This window comes from Orussus abietinus, unplaced genomic scaffold (genome assembly GCF_000612105.2).
Source record: "Orussus abietinus isolate OABI.00-Male unplaced genomic scaffold, Oabi_2.0 scaffold54, whole genome shotgun sequence".
NCBI lineage: Eukaryota > Metazoa > Arthropoda > Insecta > Hymenoptera > Orussidae > Orussus > Orussus abietinus.
The window spans coordinates 174,816-197,998 of NW_019394260.1; the positions used below are offsets into that span (position 1 = coordinate 174,816).

At 54.9% G+C, this 23,183-nt stretch overlaps 1 protein-coding gene across 1 annotated transcript; it reads right to left on the reverse strand.

Moving 5' to 3' along the window:
- Positions 1-1,108: 1,108 nt before the first annotated feature.
- LOC105700896 (potassium voltage-gated channel subfamily H member 8) lies at positions 1,109-21,645 on the reverse strand. Its single transcript, XM_012427154.1, has 16 exons — positions 21,567-21,645; positions 17,620-17,730; positions 10,751-10,984; positions 10,039-10,170; positions 9,546-9,673; positions 8,299-8,527; positions 7,058-7,221; positions 6,014-6,227; positions 4,862-5,041; positions 4,348-4,547; positions 4,032-4,281; positions 3,673-3,956; positions 3,434-3,588; positions 3,181-3,352; positions 2,685-3,060; positions 1,109-2,567 (listed from the first exon to the last, which is right to left on the reverse strand). Exons 2-16 carry the CDS (start codon positions 17,693-17,695, stop codon positions 2,365-2,367), a joined length of 2,997 nt encoding a protein of 998 aa, XP_012282577.1. The 5' UTR covers positions 17,696-17,730; positions 21,567-21,645; the 3' UTR covers positions 1,109-2,364.
- Between the last annotated feature and the right edge of the window lie 1,538 nt (positions 21,646-23,183).

A 23,183-nucleotide genomic window follows, 5' to 3' on the forward strand; every position in this document is an offset into this window, starting at 1 on the left:
TTATTGCGCCTTAAAGGATGTTTCCATAGGTTGCACGATAACAGGTAAGCAAGGAAATGATGGTATTGAAAGCCGTGTAAAAAAAGTAACGTCTTGCCGCAGTGCAGATACGTGCGCCTTTGATCTCGAGCTTTTACTGCTGGCCGAAGTATCGACAACAATGATTCGTTTATTTCCATTAGCTCGAGGAGGGATAAACGTTCCCTTAAAGTTCCTACGTTTATTTTATTTCCATCCAGCACTAAAAGCTCGACATTTTGGCCGTCTAAACAAACAGAAGCGGGCCAGGGTAGGTAACCATTATTTAATTCAACTTAACCGATCGGTCGCGACTTAATATCGACGGAACAGAGGATATATATTTATATCCATTATGAATCTAGTCTACACTGTACAGTGAATGGTTAGGAATATGTACAAGCGTCTTAAAAGGGGAGGAAAGAAAGACCAGTTCCCGAGAGAAAGTGGACGTCTCTAAGTACAGCTCAAGTGTTCGCGGATAAAACTCTCTTTATATCCATGGAATATTGTACTCTGGAGATCTCGGGCTGAGGACGAAAAGCATTCGCTCTCTCTCGGTAAGTTTTCTTCATCCGCTCCGTTTCATCTTCTCCTCGTCTCTTTTTACCCAAGTAACATCGCATCGTGACCAGCACTTGCCTGATAAATGGATTTATACATTTCTCTGATATATATATATTTGTACAATATATCAATGGGTTCTTCGAATAGGATATTCTTAGGTATATTGACTCCACCGATGACGGGGTGTTTGCGGAACTTGCAGAGCCCCTTTGATCACATCCGCTCTTTATTACTTAATTTCCCCCGGCGATTCCGCCTCTCCTCCGCCGCCACCTTTATACCGCGAATCTCGATATGTATTTTCGACTTTTTCGCAAATGTTGCTCCGAGATCTCGCTTTCCTTTCCCCGTGCCTCCCACACCTGTCGTCTTTCTTTTATTGCTTCAACAAGACGCGTTCCATCAAATGGTCTCGAAATCCTTTGTTCTTCGTCTATTATTAGGTACCATGCCTCGGAGTGAAGGACAGAAGTGTCTAGGGAGGTTCCACCTCGCCTTTAGTCATTTTATTCTTTCCGCCAGGTCTATGGAGGTTGAGTTTCCATGGCGAATCGTCCTAGGGGATTCCCTGGATTCCCTGGATTTTCTGGAGGCTCTTCGGGGACTCCCTCTAGGTCGAAGATCCACGTTGCCTTCCTGGGTGAGAAATTTCGGGATCGCCTTCGATTTCCATCCTTCGACCTGAGTCTTATCAGGCTCTTAGGGTCTAGGGACCGATGGAAGTGGCCCGTACGTCGGAAAACATCGACCCGGGATCCCACGGTGTGTGCACCATGTTGGCCGTTCTTCAGTTACAACGTAGAGAGCATATAGAAACGGTATAACAAAATATATGAAATATTTATCAAATAGTGCGCGTTCACCGCGACCTGCGAGGCTGGGAAGTCCCGGAAGCCAGGAATTTTCTCCTCCACGTTTTATATCTCGCAGCTTGCGGTGAAGAGAGTCGAACGAATATGTATATATATATAATATATGTATATATAGAATACTTTGTGCACATGGCCAAAGCCGTGCTCATCTTTTCCCTTTTATCACACATTTTCGATATCGCATATCTATTTACAATCGCCCTGGGATTTTTGGGCGGCATTACCCTCCCTTCGGGGTTGCGGAAAATTCGCGGGTGCAGCTCGTCGCAGAAAATCTGGGACGAGACGAGAGTGAGAGCAAGATAGAGAGAGAGACTCTCCTTGGAAGAGTGACTAGTCAGAAGAGCACACTAAAGGAATCTGCGTGAAGCGAAGCAACGCCGGACCTAATATGAGGAGCCGATTAGAGATGCTGGAGGATGGGGATTTTTTTTACTATCCCTAGTCTAGGGTTTTTAACGGTGGATCCGTCTGGCGATAGTCGGCAAATCCTCCGAGAAGAGAGCCGAAAAAAATTCGCCGGGCTGGAAGCGGGGTTTGGCAAAGTCCGGCAGTGACGGATAGCGATGAGGAAGTGCAAGACCAAGACCATGACGATTTTAAATCCTGGCCTTGAAGATATGGTCAGGTCATGGTATTAATCTCGATCTTGCACTTCTGCAAGACCAAGACTATGGCGATGACCAAGGTCTACCTTGCTCATCGCTAGTGACGGGAGGGACGAGGGGTACGCCTCTCTCGAGGACATCTTCAGGGTTCAGGGTTGATAAATTAGGATTTCCGAGTCCGCCCCCGGATTTGGCTCCTGGGAATCCCCCGAGCCGCGGGATTCCCCGTTCTCCTCCCAAACGGAGACGTCACCCTTAATCAGAGGTCCGGTTGCACGTCCAACGTTGAACGACGCGGCTCAACTGTCGAAGGGGTCGAACTTCAGGGACCTGGACTCTGGCAGGCGTCCGAAAGCATCGTCGAAGGGTCGGCAGAGCCCTGAAGAGTCGTCGGCGTCGCCAGCACTGAAGCGGTGAGAAAGCTTGCCTCGGGAATCCCAGCAGATCCCCGGGACTCGGCAGACTCTAGGAACGACGACACTGGACCTGTACTCGTTGGCTCCTGGAAAAGGGTGGACGTGAATGTAGAACCAAACCATCATGGTTTTGGATCTCAAATGGGAAGAGCTGGACATCCTTTGACCCAGACCACGAAGAGGCAGCTGTAAGATGAAATCACCTGGCGATTGGGGTGGCGTCTGCGTCGGCGTGCCCACCAATGGAGACAATGGTTCATATGGCGGTGGTGGCGGGGAAGACGGCGAAGGGGTCGGCGAGGGAGGCATCGGTCTGGGGATCCCTTCCGGTTCCAGACCCAGAATCCTCAGAACTCGATGAGGGTTCGCTCGGACCCACTCCTCCATCATGTCCGCCGGCCAGTCGGTCTGCGTCCCGACGCTGATCATCCTGGCTGGCGGGTTCCAGCAGAGGGCGTCCGGGGGGTGGGATGAGCTCCTGGCCAACAGGCCACTTCCTCGACCAGCAGGCGTCGGCAGGTTGGGGTTGCTCTGCGGAGAGCTGGCCAGCATCTGCAGCGCCTGGATGGCGTTCCTCACCTGAGGAAGGAAATAGACCTCAGGGGCGCCTCCTGGCTCGACACCGTAAAGACTATCCTGAAACCATCCTGAAGGCCACCCTGAAGACCACCCTGAAAATCCCTCGCAAGGCGAACCAACCTCGTAGCTGAGGGTGGCCACGTCCTGATGCAAGGTGGACACCTGGGAGTCCAGCCTCTCAACGGATCCTGGGAGATGATCATCCATGGACTTCTGGCCCATCATCTGGACAGTCCTACCTCGTACCAGAACGCTCCTCGTCGTTGATCTCCTGCCTTCCCTGTACTCGTCTCTTTGGACCAGATCCATGTATTAAACCAATTGTTCTACTTCCAACTTCTTATCAGCGATGGTCCCTAAATTCGAGCCTCACCTGAACTTGGCATGTCGCGGACTGGTCGCCGTGTGTAGTGGCGACCTGTTAGGTGGCGACAAGGGCGAAGTCTCGCCCTCCTCGGGCGCGTTCTCGTCGTCCTCGCTGATGGAGGGCAGCGTCAGGGACGGCACCCCGTTCATGTCGGACTCTTGCTGAAAGCCGAAGGCACTTTAGGTTCCCCTTTCTCCCCGGCTTTCAGCCTCGAGTCCGATCATCCTACCCAGGGAACCACCCACCTCGGCCTCGTAACCCTCCCGCAGGTTGTAGCTCAGGTCGTGCTGGAAGTCCTGGGCGAACTCGTGCTGGTACTCCGGGTAGAGCCTCAGGACGTCGACCAAACCCTGCATGTGGATGCACTTCAGGTCGCAGTAAGTCAGAGCCTTGACGTCGCAGCTGGACTTGACGACGACGTCGATTTGGCCTCCTCCGCCACCTCCACCACCTCCACCACCCCCGCCACCCCCATTATTTCCATAATGGAGATGACCACTGATGTCGCAGCCCACCAGGTCGCCCTTACCTGATGACCACATCGTATCGACCATAAATCTACATTTAGAAATTCGGTCGAAGTACCCAGGGCCCAGGAACCTACCCAGAATCGCCACAACCATGTTATTCTGCACCACTTCCATGGACCCGTTGCAGAGATAGTAGATGTAGGAGAGGGCATCCCCCTTGTGCACCAGGAACTCCCCAGGGGCGCAAAAGTTGCTTCTAATATGCAGAGAGAGCAGTTTCAAGCAGCCCTGGGAGGCTCCCTCGAAGATGGGCAGGCTCAGGATCTCCCTGTGCAGGTGCATGGACACGTCTCCCCGCAGCTCCTCCGGGAACTCCTTCAGCGTCTGAAATCGGGGATCCTCCCTCAACTCTCCTCCTCTCGAGCGGATTTCAAAGCCGCCGCAGTTTACCTCATGAATGTCAATGCCGTGGTTCAGGGACCACGTCGTCTGGAAGTAATCCTGCATGCGCTGCTTCAGTTCCTCCGGGATCTGGTGTAGTGCCAGGAAGTCCTTCAGGTCTCGCCACTTGGTCTGGTAGAGGGACCTCCTAGAGTAGATCCTCTGGATGATGGCGGTGACGTTTCCAAACACCACGGCGTGCATCAGCGCTGTAAAAAAGGGGGACCCTGAAGACTCACCACCAATCCTACTCACTGATAAAAATCCCCAAAAATTTCCATATATTTTCACACACCTCGTAATTGAACTTTCGCGTGGAAAAACGTAAGGTACATTAAATTCCCAATTAAAAATTGCATAAATACGTCATAACATTGTATATCAAAGATGCCGAATGTGTTATCACGTAGATGGAACTTCACTGCAATTTCTTGTAGCTTCGAGATGACCCATTGAGTGAATTTACATGGGCATTTTTATCGGTGTACGCTGCACCCCTTAAACCTTGCTAATTGGATCTTACCTCCGACCAGCATCGTGCAGATGGAGAATATCTTCTCGGGGGAGGTGTTGGCGGAGACATTCCCGAAGCCCACGGATGTCAGGCTGCTGCAGGTGAAATAGAGAGCCGTGATGTAGCTTTCCGCATAGGTGACATTCTGCACAGGGATCTTGAGGCGGTCCGCCAGGCTGTGGATCCATCCTGACGTGAGAGGGAGCGAATTACGTCCAGCTGCGATTTTCGACGACCTCCTAAAAAGCTCTTCAGGACCTCCACCGAGTGCCCTACTATCGTGCCCGGGCCCGCCTCTTCGACCCCATCGGTCCAGGAGATCGGACTAAACCTGGACGCAGTCCATCACTACCTGTCCAACCACGAAATCCGTGCGAATCCGCTACGAGCGGCAGATGTCCCGGAATTGCTTCGAAATCGGGAATAATTCGAGATGTGATTACTCGGTACTCGCAATCGCATCGTTTGCAGGCGATCGATCGAGTCGATTGAGCACGGATGTGGTCAATGGACCGGTAGCTGGGTGCTGGACGAGGTACCATCTCCGTTCGTCCACCCCTTCGGGTCATACGTGCCAGGGGGGTGGATTCGATTTTGCGAATCTTCCCCTCGGCCGGAAAAGAACCGGAAACGAACCGGAAAAAACCTCCCTCGCAATCGGACAGAACGTCGTTACGCGTTGTCTCGCTGGGGATGGTGGTCCAGGAGGGGGTGTGTCCGGGAATTTCGAAAAGTTGGACTTTGAGAACACGTATGTAGGTACATACGGGGCCCGATGTATATAAACGTATGTAGACGTACATAGGGGTGTACGTACATGCTCATGAGAAACTTTTCCCTCGAGATAGGCCTCGCCACCCCCAAGGGGTTCCGGGCGGGTCGCGCCACCCCGGGGGAAGATCGATGGGGCAAAACCCCTCCGGCACGTCGGAAGTCGAGATCTCTCACTTAAGAGCAAGGCTCGTAAATTTTCAGGGGGGTGGAAAGCGGCGTGGAAATCGAAACTGTCCCAACCCCGGAGGACAGGTCCCACAGGAGCTGGGAATCGGCCAAATTGCAGCGGGATCCTCCCACGCGCAACAGGCTGATCCTCCGGGAGCGGCCCCTCCGTTTATTCGCCCCCACTGGTTCTCCTTTCTTCCCTTTTTATTTCCCACTCACCGAGGTTCCAGTCCTTGTCGTTCCTCAGCCTCTCCTTCTCAGCGATGACGAACCAGATGCAGGCCAGCCAATGTGCCACCAGGGTGAAGGACAGCATCAGCAGGGTCAGGATCATCGCGCTGTACTGCGAGTACCTGTCCATCTTCTGCAGCAACCTGGCGAGTCTCAGCAGCCTCGTCAGCTTCACCAGGTGGATGTGACTGTGACTGGACTCCTAGAAGAAGAGGGAGGATTTTTATCCTGGGGATTTCCTCGAGGCTCTTTAAGATCCGATGACGATTTCGAGTGGAGTTTCCGTGTGACGTGGGTCAGGGTCAAGGTCCCGGATGTCGCCACTTCTTGCCGAAGACTTCGCCGAAGAGTTCCCACCAGGGAGAGGGATTCAACGGCTCGGCTGTTTATAGACAACCTGGGGGTGGGGAAATCGACGATGCACCCCGGTGCATCGATCAGGCCTCCTCGAGGGAGGGTTCCCCGGGGATGTCGCAGGCCCCAGAAAGTGGAGACGTGATTAATAGAGTAATTTAATGAAGCCAAGCGACGTCGACCGAGGTCGAGCGTCGACCCCGCGAACTCGAGATATCGAGTATCAGAGTCGACCGATAGCGAGTTGGGCTCTTCAAGATGATTCTTGATCGGTTATTCCAGAAGAATATCACCTTCCATCTCGCCTTTGACCCACGTTCTCGGTGTTCCCTTTATCTCCGTCGAGAAAGACATTTTCGAGTTGCCGAAGAGGGTGGTCGCGTGACGTTGGTCGAGTTTTACGGAGGTGGGGAATTACGATAAGGTCTTCAGGTCGGTGGTCGTTTGGAGAACGCGAGGAGGTTCCCGGTCCAGGAGGGTACTTCAGGGTCTGCGTTAAAACAGGACGCGGTTTGGGGCTGAAATTCCGGAAGATGGTCCTTCCTTTTCATCCTTAAACTCTATTTCCGGAGGCCCTCTCGATTTTCCAAACTCTACCACGAAGTTGCCCTCTTCAGGGCTCATCCTCAAGCGGGAAATGGGGATTTGGCCTCGCCAGATTTAATTGGGAACACTGACCTCACCACTATAAACGTCCGAGGCGTAGAGGAGGTCGAAGGGCAGCGCTGCAACGAGGTCGATGAGGAACCAGCTCTTCAGGTAGTTGACGGCGATGCATTTGCTGTTGCTGACGACCTCGCCCTTCCTGTTCACGTAGGTGGTCCGAAAATTCAGGCAGATATCTGCGGACAAAAGGTCGAGAGAGTTAAGGGACGGCTCCCGAGGGAAGTCGATCCCCAAGAAAGTGCCAGGCGTACCCGAAGAGCCCCATGAAGAGAGACATCGACGAAAAACGACCGTCGAGCCTTCCCGAGCCGACCGTGGGGTTAATCAGCTTTCACTAATCGGAATTAACGGGGGAATAATCATCGAAAGGGAGGGATGATCGCCCCTTTGAAGCCCCAAGCTGGCGGAAAACTCTCACCAGACTGGAGATTCCAGCTTGCAGGCCCTGAAGATCAAAGCTCGCCCTTCCCAGGCCGGAATTTCGCAAAATCGGAGTCCGATAAATTCCCCAAATCCCAGGAATTTAATAAACCACCCCTCGCCTCCACCATTTAAACTGAAACTCTTTTTTTTTCTATTCCGCCGACTTTCCGAAGGGATTTTCCCGGTCGACCGGAGAAAAAAAAGGGAGTACCCTAAAGAGAAACCTGTGAAAAAGCCACCCCGGGGAGACTCTAACCTTGCCGAGATGCTCTCCACCCCCAGAGGGTAGCTAAATATTGGCGAGGGACTATCCTGGCAAAGAAACCTATCCCCCGCCGGGGGATAACCAAATATTTCCTCGGGAAAATGGGGGGAACTACTTGGAGCCAACTAACTGGAGGCGGATGTGTCGGGGGGGGGGTTGAAACGTTGGTTAGGGTGTAACGAGCCACTCGGGGGGTGTCGATTTATTTGCCGAGGGTCCTCTCGCTCTTTGTCGCGGAAACGGAGCCTGGCCACTCCGAGTTTCCACCCCCAGGGGGTGGGAATCATCTCGTTTGCGCGTTTCCGGATTCCAGAGAGCGAGAGAGATTGCGATAGATCTTTTTTCCTTCGACCTCTTCAAGGACTCTTCAGGGCTTCAGAGCTGGTGACAAGGAGATGCAATATCAAGATCAAGACTTTAATCATCTCTGTCTTGATTCTGCATACTCGTGCATAGACCAAGCATACTCGTGCCTTGGTCTTCCACGGTCGAGCGTTGACCTTGGGCTTGGTACCATGGTCTTGGAAAAGACCCTGAGGCATAATTTCCCCCATGTATATCTCACCGATCATGAAGAGCGCCTCGACGACGACGTCGCTGACCATGGTAGGTCTGTCGGTGTTGACGAAACTCGCGTTGTAGGGCACAACAATGGCCACGTAGAAGGTCGCAATCAGGATGAGCCAGTCCCAGCAGGACTTGAAGCAGCCGTAATGGCTGAGGATAAACTGCGACTTCTTGATGGCGGTGGTCTTGTATTCGGGCAATGGCGCCGCGGCCGAGTGGAGGAGGTTCTGAAAGGAGCGACCTCGGGGATCTCGTAAAAGGAATTCCGTTACCAAACTCACGGGGGAGAGCGCGCCGTTCGGCGTCGCCGAGACCAAGATGGCGGCCGGGTAGGTCGACCCTCTAACGAACTTTAAAACTCGCCGTCGAGCTTTAAGCACCGCCGCTCGCAAATCGAATTCGAGGCGGCCGAGATGGAAACGTAAGTCGCGTCCTCGAGGGTGGCGCCCGCCCGCCCGCCCCCCTCCCGGGGATATGCAAATGGCCGCGCGATTGGTTCCATTCTGATAAATCCTCTCGGCGTGTCCTTTTTATCCGCCCCGTTTATTCCGTAGCCTCGACCGGCGTCGCTCCATCTTCTTCCCCCCTTTCCCTCATTTTTTCCCCATTCCCCGCGGCTCTGAATCACGAGCGGGGCCATTTTCCATGCATTTTGCAAGAGACTCGAGTTCCTCTCGAACGCCCGTAAGTCCTCTCGAGGGAGCAGGTGCAGCGAATATTAATCCGAGAAGTGCTCCCAAGGAAGAAAGACGCCGAGAACGGGCATGAATGCGTCCGACCGCGAGGCTCGCACTTTTCCTTTCCCCGTTCCACTGCCATTCGAGCCGAGCCACGCGCGGAACCAAGATGGCGGCGGCCGCCATTTTGTTCTCGCCCGATTCTTCTCGGGGTGCCTCTTAGATGCGACTTACGTTCTCAGGAAATATTAATTCGAAAAAGGGCTTCTACCTCTTTAGATCGTTAAATTTAATACTTTAAGACGCAAATCGATGAGTGTTTCCATACGATTTTTAAAAATTATGTTTCCATGGCGACGCAACGCGGTAAATCGATATCCACCATGAGAAAAAAAAATTAGTTAACTGAAACATATATATATATATGTGTGTATATGTATATGTCGACCAACTTTTTTATTTTTTCTCAGTGCGACACCCGACGCACTCCTGAATTTCAGTCTCAATCTCGTTTGAAATAATTTTTAAGAGCAGGAAATTAATTTCCAAGATGGCGGATGGTGCTTACGTTGTTCAAGCTGATCTTGTGCTTGCTATCCTGCTTGTAGTGTCCCGAAAGCTGGTAAAGGACAGCTCGACTCCTGCGTCTCCCATAATTCGCCGGAGGAGCCTCCGGGTCCAGGTTCCCGTTGGCATCTGGAAGGATTAGAAACGTAAAAGCGCAGAAACGAGGAGAAGGAGAACTGAAAAAAAGGGCGATCGGAAAATCCGAGGAAAAATTCTGCTCCTCTAGGGAGTCTTCAAGGAGTAAAAACCAACACCTCCCGGCAGTTTCATCCCTCGGGAGTTCGTAGAAAAGCCTCGATCGTTCCAGGTGGGCCTTAACGCGTGCCGATTCATGCGCCGTGAGGGAAGCGTGAGGATCGACTTGAAAATCATGCAAAAAGCCTGCGCAGGATCCCGCAGGACTCTCTAGGAGTCCCTCGGGACTCGCAGGACCCTCTGGGAAAAAAAAAAGAAGATTCCTAACTTGTGCCGATGCGAAGCCCAGGTGCACTCACCACTGTCGAACGACTCACAGAGTTGGAAGTCCTTCGTGTGGGTGATGTCCTTATGGGATGCCAGGAAGAGGACCACGTCGCCCTTCTCGTTCTTGATCGGCACGATGTCCAGGAGGCAGTTGAAGGGGCTTCCTGAAGGAAGGAATTTTGATCAAGAGCCATTCAAGGACCTCTCGAAGCATCGAAATCGCGAGGGTTGCCGCGTATCCTCGTCCTTCGTGCCTGGGAAGGCCTAATTGAGCACCTCGGGGCTCGGATCCAGCCGGGAAATTATCCTCCCCGAGGAAACTCCTTAACGAGTTCCCCTCGAGGACACTTTCCCCGGCGTCCAAGGACCTCCGAGTCTCCTCCCTTTTTCTTGATTTTTCTGCGAAAAAAATCTCGCTCCTAATTCCGCCAATTAGCGCCCCACCCCGGAAGGACCCTGATTACACCTCGACCGGATGACTGCCTCCCTGACGAGTCCTTAATAATTAATTATAATATCCCGGGGACGAGATCCGCTTCGATCCGGTCTTTTCCAAGATGGCGGCGCTCAGCCCCTCCGCGCTCGCCGCCTTAATCGGGACATCCACCTGATCCTGAAATTAATATCGCGAGGTATTTCCGGGGTTTTGCTTAAGATGCCATCGGTGTCCGGTGGGGGTCGTATCGATTCTTCTCGCTAACGGGGATGAAGAACGAGATAGAGGGGGTGAGAGGGAGGCTTTACCGTTCTTCTTGTAAAACACGACCTCCCTCTTGAGCTCGGCCTTACTCTCGAGGCTCTTGTCGATGGCTGCCTTATCTTCTTCCTTGGTTTCCGGCCCGTAGAGGAACTTGCACGCGCACCCTTTCTGCATGATCTGGGCGCGCGCGAACCCTGTCAGCTCGCAGAACCCGTCCGAGCAGTAGACGATGGGGTAGATCGAGGGCACCTGGGCATTCCCCAAGACGAAGTTGCTGTCTGAAACGAGAAACCGGAAGCTGCCCTCAAAAGCCCGGAAGAGAGACCTTCCGCCCTTCCACCTGTTCACGAGGGGGGTTTTCCACCCCTTGAGAGGGGGCTTTGAAATCTGGCCCAAGAAGGGGAGGCTTTTGAACCTCTGCGTCTTCAAGGGGGGCTTTCTAACCTCAAACCTCTCAAAAGGAGGTTAGAAAGCCCTTCCATCTTCTCAAACTGGAGATTTTAACCCTCCACGCCCGCAGGTGGGGGTTTTCGAATTTTGTACCTATTCAGGGGATTGTTAACTCCCTCCACTTCGAGATGGGTATTTGGAACCTCCACCTCCTAAAAATGGCGCTTTCGAACCTCCACCCTCTCAAGAAAAGGGTTTTCAACCCCTACCATCTTCACATGGGCCCTTTGAACCTCAACCCTCTTAAAAGGGCGCTTTTGAACATTCCTCCTCTCGTGATGAACCTCCACCCCTTCGCGAGGAGAAAGGACGAACATGAGAGCGATGCAATTTGTCGCGGGTGCGAGCTGCGGAAACGCGTTTCCGCGACGGTTCCTCGGCTCTCTGTAATCGAATGCGGCCCCCGGCGGGCGCTATTTTTAGCCGCGTTTCATCCTTTCCGCGGATTCCCCGCGCGGAATCCCCGCGGATTCGGCCCCGCACAAAGCCGAGATATCGCGAAACTGGGTCTCCTCCTGTTTCGCCTCCCGACTCGCCGGAGTTATGGATCGGCGCTCTTTAACGCGGTGCACCCGCGCGGAAGGACCGCGCGGTCCTTCCGCAAGTCGGCCGGGGCAAAGAGAGAGAGAGTTGCCGGTAACGAGGGTGCTTCTTGGTGGACCAAGAGGATCAATCGCAGACAATGTTTAACCAGAAATCTGGTGCGGTTCCGCTGCGGAATCGCGGCGGATGTCTTCTGAACGTCCCTATACTGAATTTTTTCTCCACTGTGCCGTTTTCGCGAGCGGAAGCTCGCGGCTGTTCAGGGGCAGAAAAAGAACCGGATTATACCTACGTGACGATCGGACGCGGAATTCCACGCAGGGGGTGAGGGTGCACGTGGAGTCCTTTGAAGCCACCCCTGCGAGTCCTCCCACGGGGGTGGAGGTACTCGCGACCTTGCACCCTCGGCACGTCTCGCGGCTCAGTTCTGCGATTTACCCTTCCGTTTGTCGGAATTACGAGGAATTACGGTTACAACCCCTTCTCGCGTGCAAACCATCCCTCGGATCCCAGGAATAATGCATAACGCCCCGGGGTCGGCAGTTAATTCCCGATTCTCGTTCCGCAGCGGGACTGGGGAGGGCACCCTGAGGGGTGGTTCCACCCCATCGGCCATTTCAACGTTAAAAATGAAACAGGGGTTTTTCGCAAATTTTTTCCGCACAAGGGATGATTTTCTCTCGGTCGTGGTGGTTTACTCCGGGGAAATCGTCCAGAGAGTGTATATTAAGGGATGTAGACCAGGAGATGTAAACCAAAAAATGCCGACCAAGGGGTGCAGACCAAAGAATGCAGACCAGGGGATGTAGACCAAAGGATATAGACCAAGGTATGTAAACCAAAGCATGTACACCAGGGGGTGAAGCCGAGGGTTCAAGGCCTCGCGAGGGTGAGCACGTGCGTACGGATCTCCCGGGGGTGACATTTCACACCACGATCACCCCCTGTCCGATTTTCCCGGCGTTTCCTTCACCTCCACCCCTGTAGCCGTAATTCTCGGTTTTTCTCCCCCAGAAAAATTCTAGGGGATGCTCACCGCGGGGTAACTCCACCCCCGCGACCCGGGAAGAGGGAGAGCGGTTTCGGAAGGACTCCTCGGGGGTGTTTCGAATTTTCCTCTCGCCTTTGAGAGACGTTCACGCCCCTCTACCCAGGGGTGGTATGCAAACCACCCCTGTGAACCATCGATCGACGCCAGGGTATAAAAGAAAGTAATTGGCAAAGTTTCGCCCGGGAAATTCGCGGATAATGGCCGGTGTTTCGGGGGAGATCCGTCTCGTTCGCCCCTTTCGGGGGGGGGGGGGTGAGGTGTTGAGGGGGGCTTGCCGCGAGTTTCCCCCGATTAGGGCTAACAAGGGGAGCCGGGACACTCAGCGCGTTCCCTCGGGACTCCAAGCTCAGACTTGGTCCCGACCACCCTGAGACATAACCCGAGACGCGAATTCTCACCCCCGAGGATTCCCACCCTCACGAGTTCACCCCTCCGACCCACGAGGGTCGGTCGCGAGCTCAGGGTTCCCGGATCCCGCGGGATAATGATCGCTCCCGTGGATCGCAAGGTTCTCGACGAACCCACCCCCGACCACCCCCGGAGGACATTTGCCAGAAGAGAACCCTTAAATCAGCCTCGACCACCCTCGCACAACCTTCCGCAGGAAGCCCCCCGCGTGCGTCTCTCCCGCGGAATCCCCTGAATTAATAAGGGAGGATATATCCCTCGGATCCCTCGCCTTCATCCCCCTCGACTTTTCGTCCCGACGGGACTCGTCGCATCCCCCGATGTGCGCTCCTCATTTTCCCTAGGAATTGCGCCGTTTCCTCTCATCCTCGTTTCTCTCTCCCTTCCTCCATTTTCCCTTTTTAATAACGCCACCACAGGGTGACGCCGACAAGGCTTTGAGAGGCGATCGAAGGGCGCAACCCCCTGCTACCCCTGCTCAAGGGGATGCATGTGATGCAACGCGACTTTAGAACAAAAATCCTGAGATTCAGGACCAAGGGATGATCACCCCTCGAGATGAATCTTAAAAATTTGTCTATAAGTAGGTAAAATGGTCTCCAACACCCCTTGGTCAAAATTCACCCCCTAACAACCTTAACAAATTCTCCTCCCTCTCCAAGCAGCGACTTAATAATAACCGAGATTTCGGGTGACATTCCCGAAGTCTTCCCGGAATTCGGTCGGATTCCGATAGGAATTCCGGGTTCCACCCCCGAGTCGATTCCCGGAAGCCCTTGCAGGGAAGTGTTTCCGTCCCCGCCACCCCGTCAGAGGCGTTTGGAATTCCTCTCCAAGAGACCGCCACAGGGGTGGTTCTCTTTCGAACCGAAAAGGCCTCGTCGCAACAGGTGACTCGGAGCTGCAGCACCCACCCCTGCACCCCTCCCCACCCCCGATAGTCCCCTTCGCCCTGGGGATATTTTTCCTCGCCGCGCGTAATTCTCTCACAAGGAAAAAAGGAAGCCAGAGAGACGTTTTCCTCGCTCGAGGAAAATTTCGCGACGCGGCGGATGAAAAGGGATACGGGGGGACAGCTTTAACGACCTGGGGGTTGCGAAACCCGTTACAACCCTTTCCCGGCCTCGAAGTAACGGTCGAAGTTTCCGGTGATGTACGAGCAATTCCGCGTCGCGGCCGGGACGCGTCCGAACGTCCGCCACTCCCTGGGTGAAAGGAATGGGGTTGCGCGTCCATAGATTTGGAATGCAAATTTCCACCCCCGGAATATGCATTCACGGTTCCGCCTAGCCGGTTCCCGCGCGGCCTGCTTTCCGATCGGCGGCCGAAACGCGGAACGCGGATTCCGCGCCGATCCGGAAAACCGCCGACTTAAGAGGAAGAGGGCGCGGAATGGGAATGGGGTAGGAAAAACTCATGAAAACCGCAAAGAGAGCCGAGAGTCGTCGTTAAAGTCCAACGATGGCTTTTTCCGTGCGGGTTTTATCCCCGAAGGGGATGTCCAGGTCCAAGGGTGACAGCGGAGGGAGAAGGAGGGAAGAAGAGGAAAAGGGAAAAAGGGAAAAGAGAAAAAGTCCTTTTTCGAGGCGGGATTTTCGGGCGACCCATCCAGGGGAGGGGTGATCGATCGACCAGAAGTTATCGCCCGGTTGTGACTAACACCCCCTCTGCCCCCGTTCCCCGTTCATCCCCTTTTCCTCCCTTCCCCGAGGCCGGAATGTCGCGGATTTAATGCTCCTGGAAAATGGTCCCTCGGGAAGAAAAATGGAGCCCGACCTGACGCGGGCCACCCCTTTCGGGGGTGTCCACCCTCGGGACGTGCGATCGAGTCCCTAGGGACACTTTCCGCCCGTCTGGACCCGGGCTCCTCCCCTCGTCCCGGTTCGAGAATTTCGCATCTCTCAGACGACTTTAGCAACCTCACGGCCAAAGGAATCCGGAAGTTCGTCGCGTCGCCGGAGTAGGAGGGCCGTGATAAGGGGGAGTCCCTATCCCTCGGGACTTCGCTAATTTTCCGGCTGGTTTCGCGCCCTCCCAGGGTTACGAGCCCGTAAGGCTCGGCCGGACAACTTCGGGATTAACGTCGTTATCGCCGACCATCTAACGAGCGTAACTCGCGCCCGGAATTCATCCCTCGGGATCGGGAGTCCCGGAGGATCGCGGCGCGCCAGGAACTGTCCTCAACATCCCGGGGATACCCCGCGATCTAGCTTACCCGACTCGTGGACCGAGATTCCCCCGAGAATCCCGGAAAATTCCGGGGGAATCCCGGGCCGGCTCCCTCGGGACTCCCTCGGGGTGCCGTCGAGAGTCCTCGGACCCGCCTTCGGGCGACCGAGGGGTGGAAAGGCGAGAGGATCGATCGGCATTCGGGGAAAGACTCGCTTCCTCCACCACGGCCTCTTTCGCGAGGTTAATTCCCCCCTTCCCCCCTCGTAGAATGAAACCCCATGCGAAGGCATCTCCTCCGCCTCTTCCTATTTCCCATTCTCCCGTCCTGGATAAACCTAACCTCGATTTTACCGTTCTTTACCCTCCCCCCTCGATTCGGACATGGGGGTTGATTCCCCCGCCCCACAAGACCCCATCAGAATCTGCGCCCGTTTTTTTCCTTCCTCCTCTTCCTCTATCAATTTCCTATATTCGGTCAATTTAAGCTCAATTTTCACGTGTTTTTTACCCTCCTCCTTTAATTTGATCTTCGCCCCCCCCCCTCCCCCGTAAAAAACTTCATCCATCATTCCGCGTCTCGCGGCCACCATCCGCGAGTCACCAAAAATATTCGCAGAAATTTTAATCCCCCCTCCATCCATCCTATCATTCGCGGTTTTATGACTCACGGCGCGTATCGACCCCCCCCCCCGGTCCCCCTCGCGGTACTCTGCCCCTGATAACGATACACGTTCGATTTTCGCGAATCGCCGGCAGAAACTAAGCGAGTGACCGAAAGAAGGAAGAGAGAGGAAAGGGGAAGAAAAGAGGGAAGAAAGTTGAGAGTTCCCTCGGGGGTGGTAAAATCTCCCGTAAAGGGGGAAGACATCCTGATTAGCGGGCTTGTTATCAGTTATCGAGGAGTTGACCGATTCCCGTAGGACTCCCGGGACCCGGGGCCTTATTTCGAGGGAGCTTCGCTCCCGCGGGATCGATCGAGCCCTTTGTCCGGGAATTTCGCGGTCGGCTCAAGTTTCGCGAAAATCCCGTTAATCGCCCCCTCCTAATTCCTACCTCGCACCTGCCTGGAATCCGGGAACCCACGGGAACCAGTGGGGACTCGAGTTACCGCGATTAGCCGGAATCCCTGGACAGCTTCGAGTGGGCTCTCTGGGCGTCTCTTGGCAGGCGTGAAATTCCTGGACAGAGCGCTGTTCGATTCCTGGCAAACCTTCGGTAATCCCCCGAACGATCGCGCCCGCCAGTCTGATTTTCCATTCCTGCGCTGGGGAAACGCGTCCCGCGGGAATAAACGGGGGGGAGGAAGATGGGAAGATGGAAAAGCCGATAACCGTCTCGGCGATTATCGGCCATTCGGCGTGGCGGAAGCGAAGAGGATGAGGAAAATGATGAAAATGAGGGAGACGAGGGAAACGAGGAGGTAGGAAAATGGGAGGTCAACTCCCTGGTCGGGATTCACAGCGAAAGTGCACCGACCGCGAATTCCCTAGGGATGGGTGGGGGGGAGGCAAATAATTACTGTCCTCCTGGACATCCCCCCTCCCTCGACCGTCGCTCGGAAAACCGATAGAACCCTCTCGGGATACCCGAGTCCAATCGAAAGCCGAAAAAACTCCCGGACGTCACGCACGGTGCATGAAATCCGATTTTCTATCTTCTTTTCTCAACCCCTTGGCGACGGTCAAACTGAATCCCGTAAAGAAACTCGGCAGAGTTTCGAGACAAGCACATTTATACCAGGGAAATGTCTAGCGAGTAATTATTCACTTTCATCATACTATAGTACCGGGAATAACAAAATTTCGGGCTCACCATTTAAACACCATTATCCTTGTTAAAAATGGAGTGGAAAAGTCCTGTAGGATATTCTTTTACGATGTATGGTTTGCCAGTAATAATTAATTATCGCGGGGGACTTAGTGCCCGACAGTCGACGCTTCCGCGGTCGGGTGTTTTTTTTTTAAATAATTAATTACATGCAAATTATGCACTTGGGAGAAAAGTTGTACAGGACTGTTCGCCTCCATTTTGAGGCAAATTAGCGACGGGTAAATTTTGCGACGCCCTGTACCCTGCGCCTCGGTTATTCCCTGCAATATGTAAACCGAAAGTGGGGGCACTCGTTACCCCCACCTTGCGATCCGAGGTAACGAGCAAGCCGTGCTTCTCGCCTGAGTAGAGGCAGGCGCGCATCGATTGCATCGGCTATTACAAGAATATGCGGTGCCGTAACCTATATGAGTACCTGAGGCTATTACAGGTGCATTCAGGGGTAGTCATTCTACTTACGGGTGCCATCGAAGCGGGTGGCGATGGTGTCCAGAAAGGTGTTTTGGGGTGCGAGGAGGCCCTTCCTGGCCGGCATCGGGGCCGTCCCGCCGCGCCTCGCGGCGCCCGGACCTGAAAATCGAGAAGCTCTTTACCGACCCTGACCCAAGTCTGAACATCTTGAGGGATGAAACCACCCCTCGGAATATCCACCAAAGCGATTAGTCAATTTGCCACACTACTCTCGCCTCAACGCCCTGACAAGCCCCCGGTGGACTTATAAAAAGAAAGGAAATTATCTCCCCGACCCTTCCGAATCATCCCCCGCAACCCCCTCCCGATCTCGTCGACCCAAGGACAGCTTTTCGGATTTCGCCGGCGCGAATTCCCGCCACTTTGGCGGGATTTACCACCGGTCCCGGAAGTCTGGGGGTTGTCCCCGTCGCGGGTGGAAAACGAGGGTGGGTTGGGGGTGGCTAAGCTTCGTAAATCGCGTGGGTGGGTACGCTTTCGGCATAAAGCACATCTCGTCGACTCCAAAGGGCCCTCTCTGCCCCCCCAGCCCCCGGAATTCATGAAAAGGATCCCATTCGCAGCTCTCCGGAGTGACTTCTCTCCGGCCGAAATCGGGGCAGTGCCGACAAGATGGCGGCCGGCAAGAAGTCGCGGTTAATCGACTCCGCCGGATGATCGGATAATTCTGGGTGACCCTCCCCTTGGGCACGGGGGGGCAGGGGGGTGACTTTTCTCCTCCGCCCTGGATTATTTCGCGGAGGGAAATCGACTTTACGCGAAAACGAGAGCTTTCGCTCCCCTTTTTTTCGGAGGGGGTGCGCTTCTCCTCTTTCTCCTCGTATCTCCACCAGGGTGGAAATCGCTTTCGACGCCCCTCGAACCAACCCCCGGGAGGTCAAGCCCTCGAGGGGTTTTGACTCCCGTGACTCGGAAACGAGGATCCAACTCCTCCTTCTACAAGGAACTTCCGACGTTTCCGCGCCCCCCTTTCGCCGGAGCAAAAATCTCATTCGACGGTTTCGACTTCTCGACTTTTCGACTTTTCGACGTCTCGGCTTTTCGACGTTTCGACGTTTCGACGTTTCGACGTTTCGACGTTTCGACCTCGCGGGAGGGCGCAACCGAGCCACCCCCTGGGGGGTGGGAAGAGGGTTAGAGATGATGGGGAGGGGGCGAACCCCGCAGGGCTTTCGATCCAAGAACCGAAAATACACGACCTGGGGAACGAGTTCCCTCCTCGAGGGCTTTCCACCCCGGAATCCCAGATTTTCCGCGTTCTCGAAACCGTGACTTTTGAAGGATGAACCTCGCCGCACCCCATCTTCGAGGATCCCTCCCCTTCAGGAGGGGAAATCGCTCCAATTTGAGGTGATCCCCGGAAATTCCTGGAGACGCGGCGCCGGAAAATGCGGAAATCGAGGGCTGCTCTCGCTGCTCTCTCGGTTTTCCTCAAATTTTCCCTTGATCTCGAGATTTTCATTTACGCCCCTCCACCCTCGCCACCTCGCCAGTGTTCGGGGATAAGAAAATCGCCAAAAGTTCAGGAAAAATCGGGGAAAAATCACCAAGACTGCGAATCCGCGGTTTATCCGGCTTGTCCGACATCGCCGCGTTTTCCGCGCGTCTAGGAGCGGCTAAATCCGGCCAAGGGAGAGCGGAGACTGGCCGCGAGCCAAGATGCGGCCGTGGGCTTGCGGGAAACGTGGGGAAGAAAAAGAAAAAAAGAAAAAGAAGAAGAAGAAAAGGTGCTTAAGAAAGGAGAAACACGCGCGACGCTTTTCCGACGTCGAAGGCGCCCACGACGTCGGGGGGAAGGGGGGCAACGGCCTTGTCCAAAACCGTCCGGAATTCGTCGCGGGACGAATTCTCCGCGATGCGGAAGTGTCGCGGCGGAGGGCGCGCGGATTTCGCGAGACCGATAGATACGAGCGATAACGAGTGATAACGAATGGGGACGTTGGGAGGGGCAGAAAATTTCCGAGGGAATTTCCCCCCCCCCCCCGTGGGCGAATCTTTCCTCGCGAACAGGTGAGAAAAGCCGAATATCCCGAAAAATCCAGGGCAAGGTGAGGTGTTAAAAAAGACGTTGCGGTTTCAAAAATAGTATCGAGTCCGCGGCTCGGCGGACTTTTCCTCACCTTCCGGTTTTCGCGTATTCCCAACCAGAGTTCCGTAAGTGAGAATGGAAAAGAATTGCCTCCCACGAGGAACGATAACTGGTAGATACTGGCTGGGAAACGTTGGGAACGATGAAAAATTCAACGGCGAATTTCCACCGCGGTGAGGCGTTTTCGACTCCGACAGGTGAGAGGAAAAACTCGGGAAAATCCCGGGCAAGGTGTGAAAACAGAAAAAGGGGAAAAAGAGGCGTCGCGGTCGCGAAAAATAGTCTGTCGAGCCCCTGGCACCGCAGGCTTTTCCTCTCTTTCCGGTCTTCGGGAATTCTTTCCAGCGTTCTCTTAGAAACCCGGGGAACAATAACGAGCGAGAGGGAGCGTGACGGGAATACGGGAGGCGTCGGAAGATAGATGAGGAAATTTCCCGCGAAAAAGGAAACGCAGCGAGAAAAATTGTCCAGGGAGAACAGGTGAACGTGTCGAGAACTCCGACAAAAAATCCAGGACAAGTATTTATTCAACATTGTGCACTTATCTCCGACGACAGGTGCAACTGTCGAAAGCTCCGAAAAAACCCCCAGAACGATTATGTTTTTTTTCTTTCTTTTTTTTCTTTTATCAATCAGCATTTTCTTCTGATAATGGATAAAACCGTCGAAAGCTCCGTCAAAAATCCGGAACGAGGATTTTCCGGAACGTGTCGAGGGTCCTTCGCGGTTTCCAAACTTCCGTCCAATCTCCTCCGCATTTCCGCGCTTCCGTTTCTCCCGAGTTCTTTCGCGCTTCACTTCAAGACCCGAAAGCTCCGATGAGGTAGGAGGGAGTTGTTCCGTCAAGGGGATGAGAGGACATCCCCCTCGTCGATTTCCGGGAGAAGCGGAGGCGAACGGAGACGAGAGCGAAGACTCAAGAGGGAAAGAGAGAGGGAGAGAAAGAGCAGAGCTTTTGACACGTTTCCTCCACCCCCGCGGACAACGGGAAGCGATAAAGCACAAATTGCGCGGCGAAGCTTTCCAATTAGTTCCCCCCCCCGCCCCCTATCGCGACACCCCCTCGCCCTTTCCGATTTTCGCCTCGCCCCGCAACCCTTTCGCGGCAACTTACGCGGCAAAAGCTTCGTTCGACTCGCGAGACGCCTTATCGGCGAGGCTTGTGTTATCACTCGCCGCGGGTCAGCTTATCACTCGCAGCGCGGCCGCGACTGCCGCGACTGACGCGACTCGCGCGGCCCGCGCGACTCGACTCACGTCTCGGAGGTTCCATTTCGCACGGCGGTCCGCAACTGCGGCGATTCCGCATCCGCCGCGTTATTCCGGCCCGGGGTTCCCCTTCCCGGAGAAGGAGAGAGCCGACTCCCTCGGGAGATCCGAATAATCGGCGCGATCCCATTCCCTCTCCCGTCGACGATATAATCGCCGCGAAACCGCTTAGGACCCTTGTAGTGAATCTTCAAGGTGGTCTCAAGGGCTTCCCATGGGATAATAATCGGGAACCACCGAGAAAACCCCTCAAAACGCCTTGAAACACGTTAAAACCCTTTAAAAGAAAATATAAAAAAAAAATCATTATCGCTTATCTCTTACATAGTCGCCCACTGGTTATCTCGTGGCTTATCCTCCAGCTGTCCCGGTTCCCAGCCCTCCCCCTAGACCCGGGGGTCCCGACATCGCGATCGAGTGTTCCCGGGAGGAGAAGCTCGATCGAATGCGCCCCTCGGGAGATCCCGCGATTCGGGACCCCCCTTTTCCCCCCAGCTCTCCCTCTTATTCGAAACCGAGCACTTTCCCATCGATCTACCCCCCCCCCCCCCCCCCCCCCACCCCCCTACTTACGCACCTCAGTTAGGGTTATTGGGAGCCTTCGGCTGGCATAGGTCCCCGGGATCGCCGCCGAGGGATTCCCGCGGGACCTGCGGCCGGCGAGCGCGGTACCTCGCTCCCTCTCTCTCCCGCCTTCGGGCCGCGCTGTGCCGCGTCTCGCTTGCTCTCTCCGCGCGACGAGACGCCCTCCCCTTCGGACGGCCTCCGCGTAACTAACCAACCTCGGGGACGGAGAGGGTCCCCGTTCCCGAGTCGGCCCGGGCTTCCCTGCCGGGCCTGCGCACCCGGCCCGCCAGGCGCAACATGTGGGAAGCCGAGCCGAGCCGGGCCGAGCCGAGCCGAGCCGGCGGCGATCCCACGGGGGCGGCGCCGGAAACCCACCGGGACTCCCCAAGAGACCCGAAATGGGGTTCACCCCCTGGGAAAGGGGTGACTCTTGGACTCGGGGGGAGTATGAGCATGAGAGGGAGGAGCGAGACGAGGTGAAGTATCGGGATGCAAAATGTCGGGATGAAGGGTATGGGGATGAGGAATTTCGAGATGGAGGATATCGGGATGAAGGGTACCAGGATAAGGAATTTCGGGATCTGGAGTATCTGGACCGAGTCCCACCACCCCCTGCAGGCGCAACATGTGGGAAGACGAGACGTACGTCTGGATTTCGGGGGCGGGGATGGTCGGCGCGGAGGGTGGGAAAGCTCGAGGGGTGTCCGAGGTCCCGGCCTACTCTGGCTCTCGGGGGAGGCTTTGACCGAGACGCGTCCCCGGGAGCGCGCGGGATTCCGCCGGGACCTTTCCGGGGATTCTTCCAGGAGACCGGTCGCGGGGCATCCACTCCCCTCCCCCGGGAACCGCAGGGCAACCTCGGGGAATATACTTCCTCCTCGTGCTACGTCCTATCCTCTTTGCGGAAATTTCGAAGTCGGGCAAAAACTGCAGCGGAGTCCAAACTGCATACGAGGGTGCAACGATTGAGGCAGGTCAGTGCTGCGGCATATCGTGACCGCAAGACATCGGCTCCTCAAATTTCCTTACAATTAGGAGTTTTCTCGCAATTAGGAATTTTCTAGCAATTAGGAATTCCCTCCCTGATTCCTCGGGATCAATCCAGACACCGCAGACGAGGGTGCAAGAACGATTGAGGCAGGTCAGTGCTGCGGCATATCGTGACCGCAAGACATCGGCTCCTCAAATTTCCTTGCAATTAGGAGTTTTCTCACAATTAGGAATTTTCTAGCAATTAGGAATTCCCTCCCTGATTCCTCGGGATCAATCCAGAAACCGCAGACGAGGGTGCAAGAACGATTGAGGCAGGTCAGTGCTGCGGCATATCGTGGGCGCGAGTCATCAGCACCTCCTCGGGGTCGACGACTGGATTCGCGTGTTACTTCCTCGTGAATAGCCCGCGCAACCTGTGGGCGTTCCAGATATAGATCTCGCGAGTAATAACCCTTGCGGCGAGGGCAGAGACGCTAAGAAGGGCCGGTCCTGGATTTCCTATCCGAGTCCCACCCCCGCCGACCTTATCGTCCACCTCGATCGGGAGGACGAAGTAGCCTCCCTTATCGGGACCTCCCCGGGTGATCCCCCAGTCGATGATGGACTAATGAACTCCCCGAAGAGGACCCCTCGG

What these genes read in the sequence shown, in the direction of transcription:
- LOC105700896 (XM_012427154.1), bottom strand. Translation starts at nt 17,695, where the DNA reads ATGCCGGCCAGGAAGGGCCTCCTCGCACCCCAAAACACCTTTCTGGAC. An exon ending in ACAAGATCAGCTTGAACAAC is followed by an intron (nt 8,528 to 9,545) that starts GTAAGCACCATC and finishes CGCTCCTTTCAG; the next exon opens with AACCTCCTCCACTCGGCCGC. An exon ending in ACGGCATTGACATTCATGAG is followed by an intron (nt 4,282 to 4,347) that starts GTAAACTGCGGC and finishes CCCCGATTTCAG; the next exon opens with ACGCTGAAGGAGTTCCCGGA.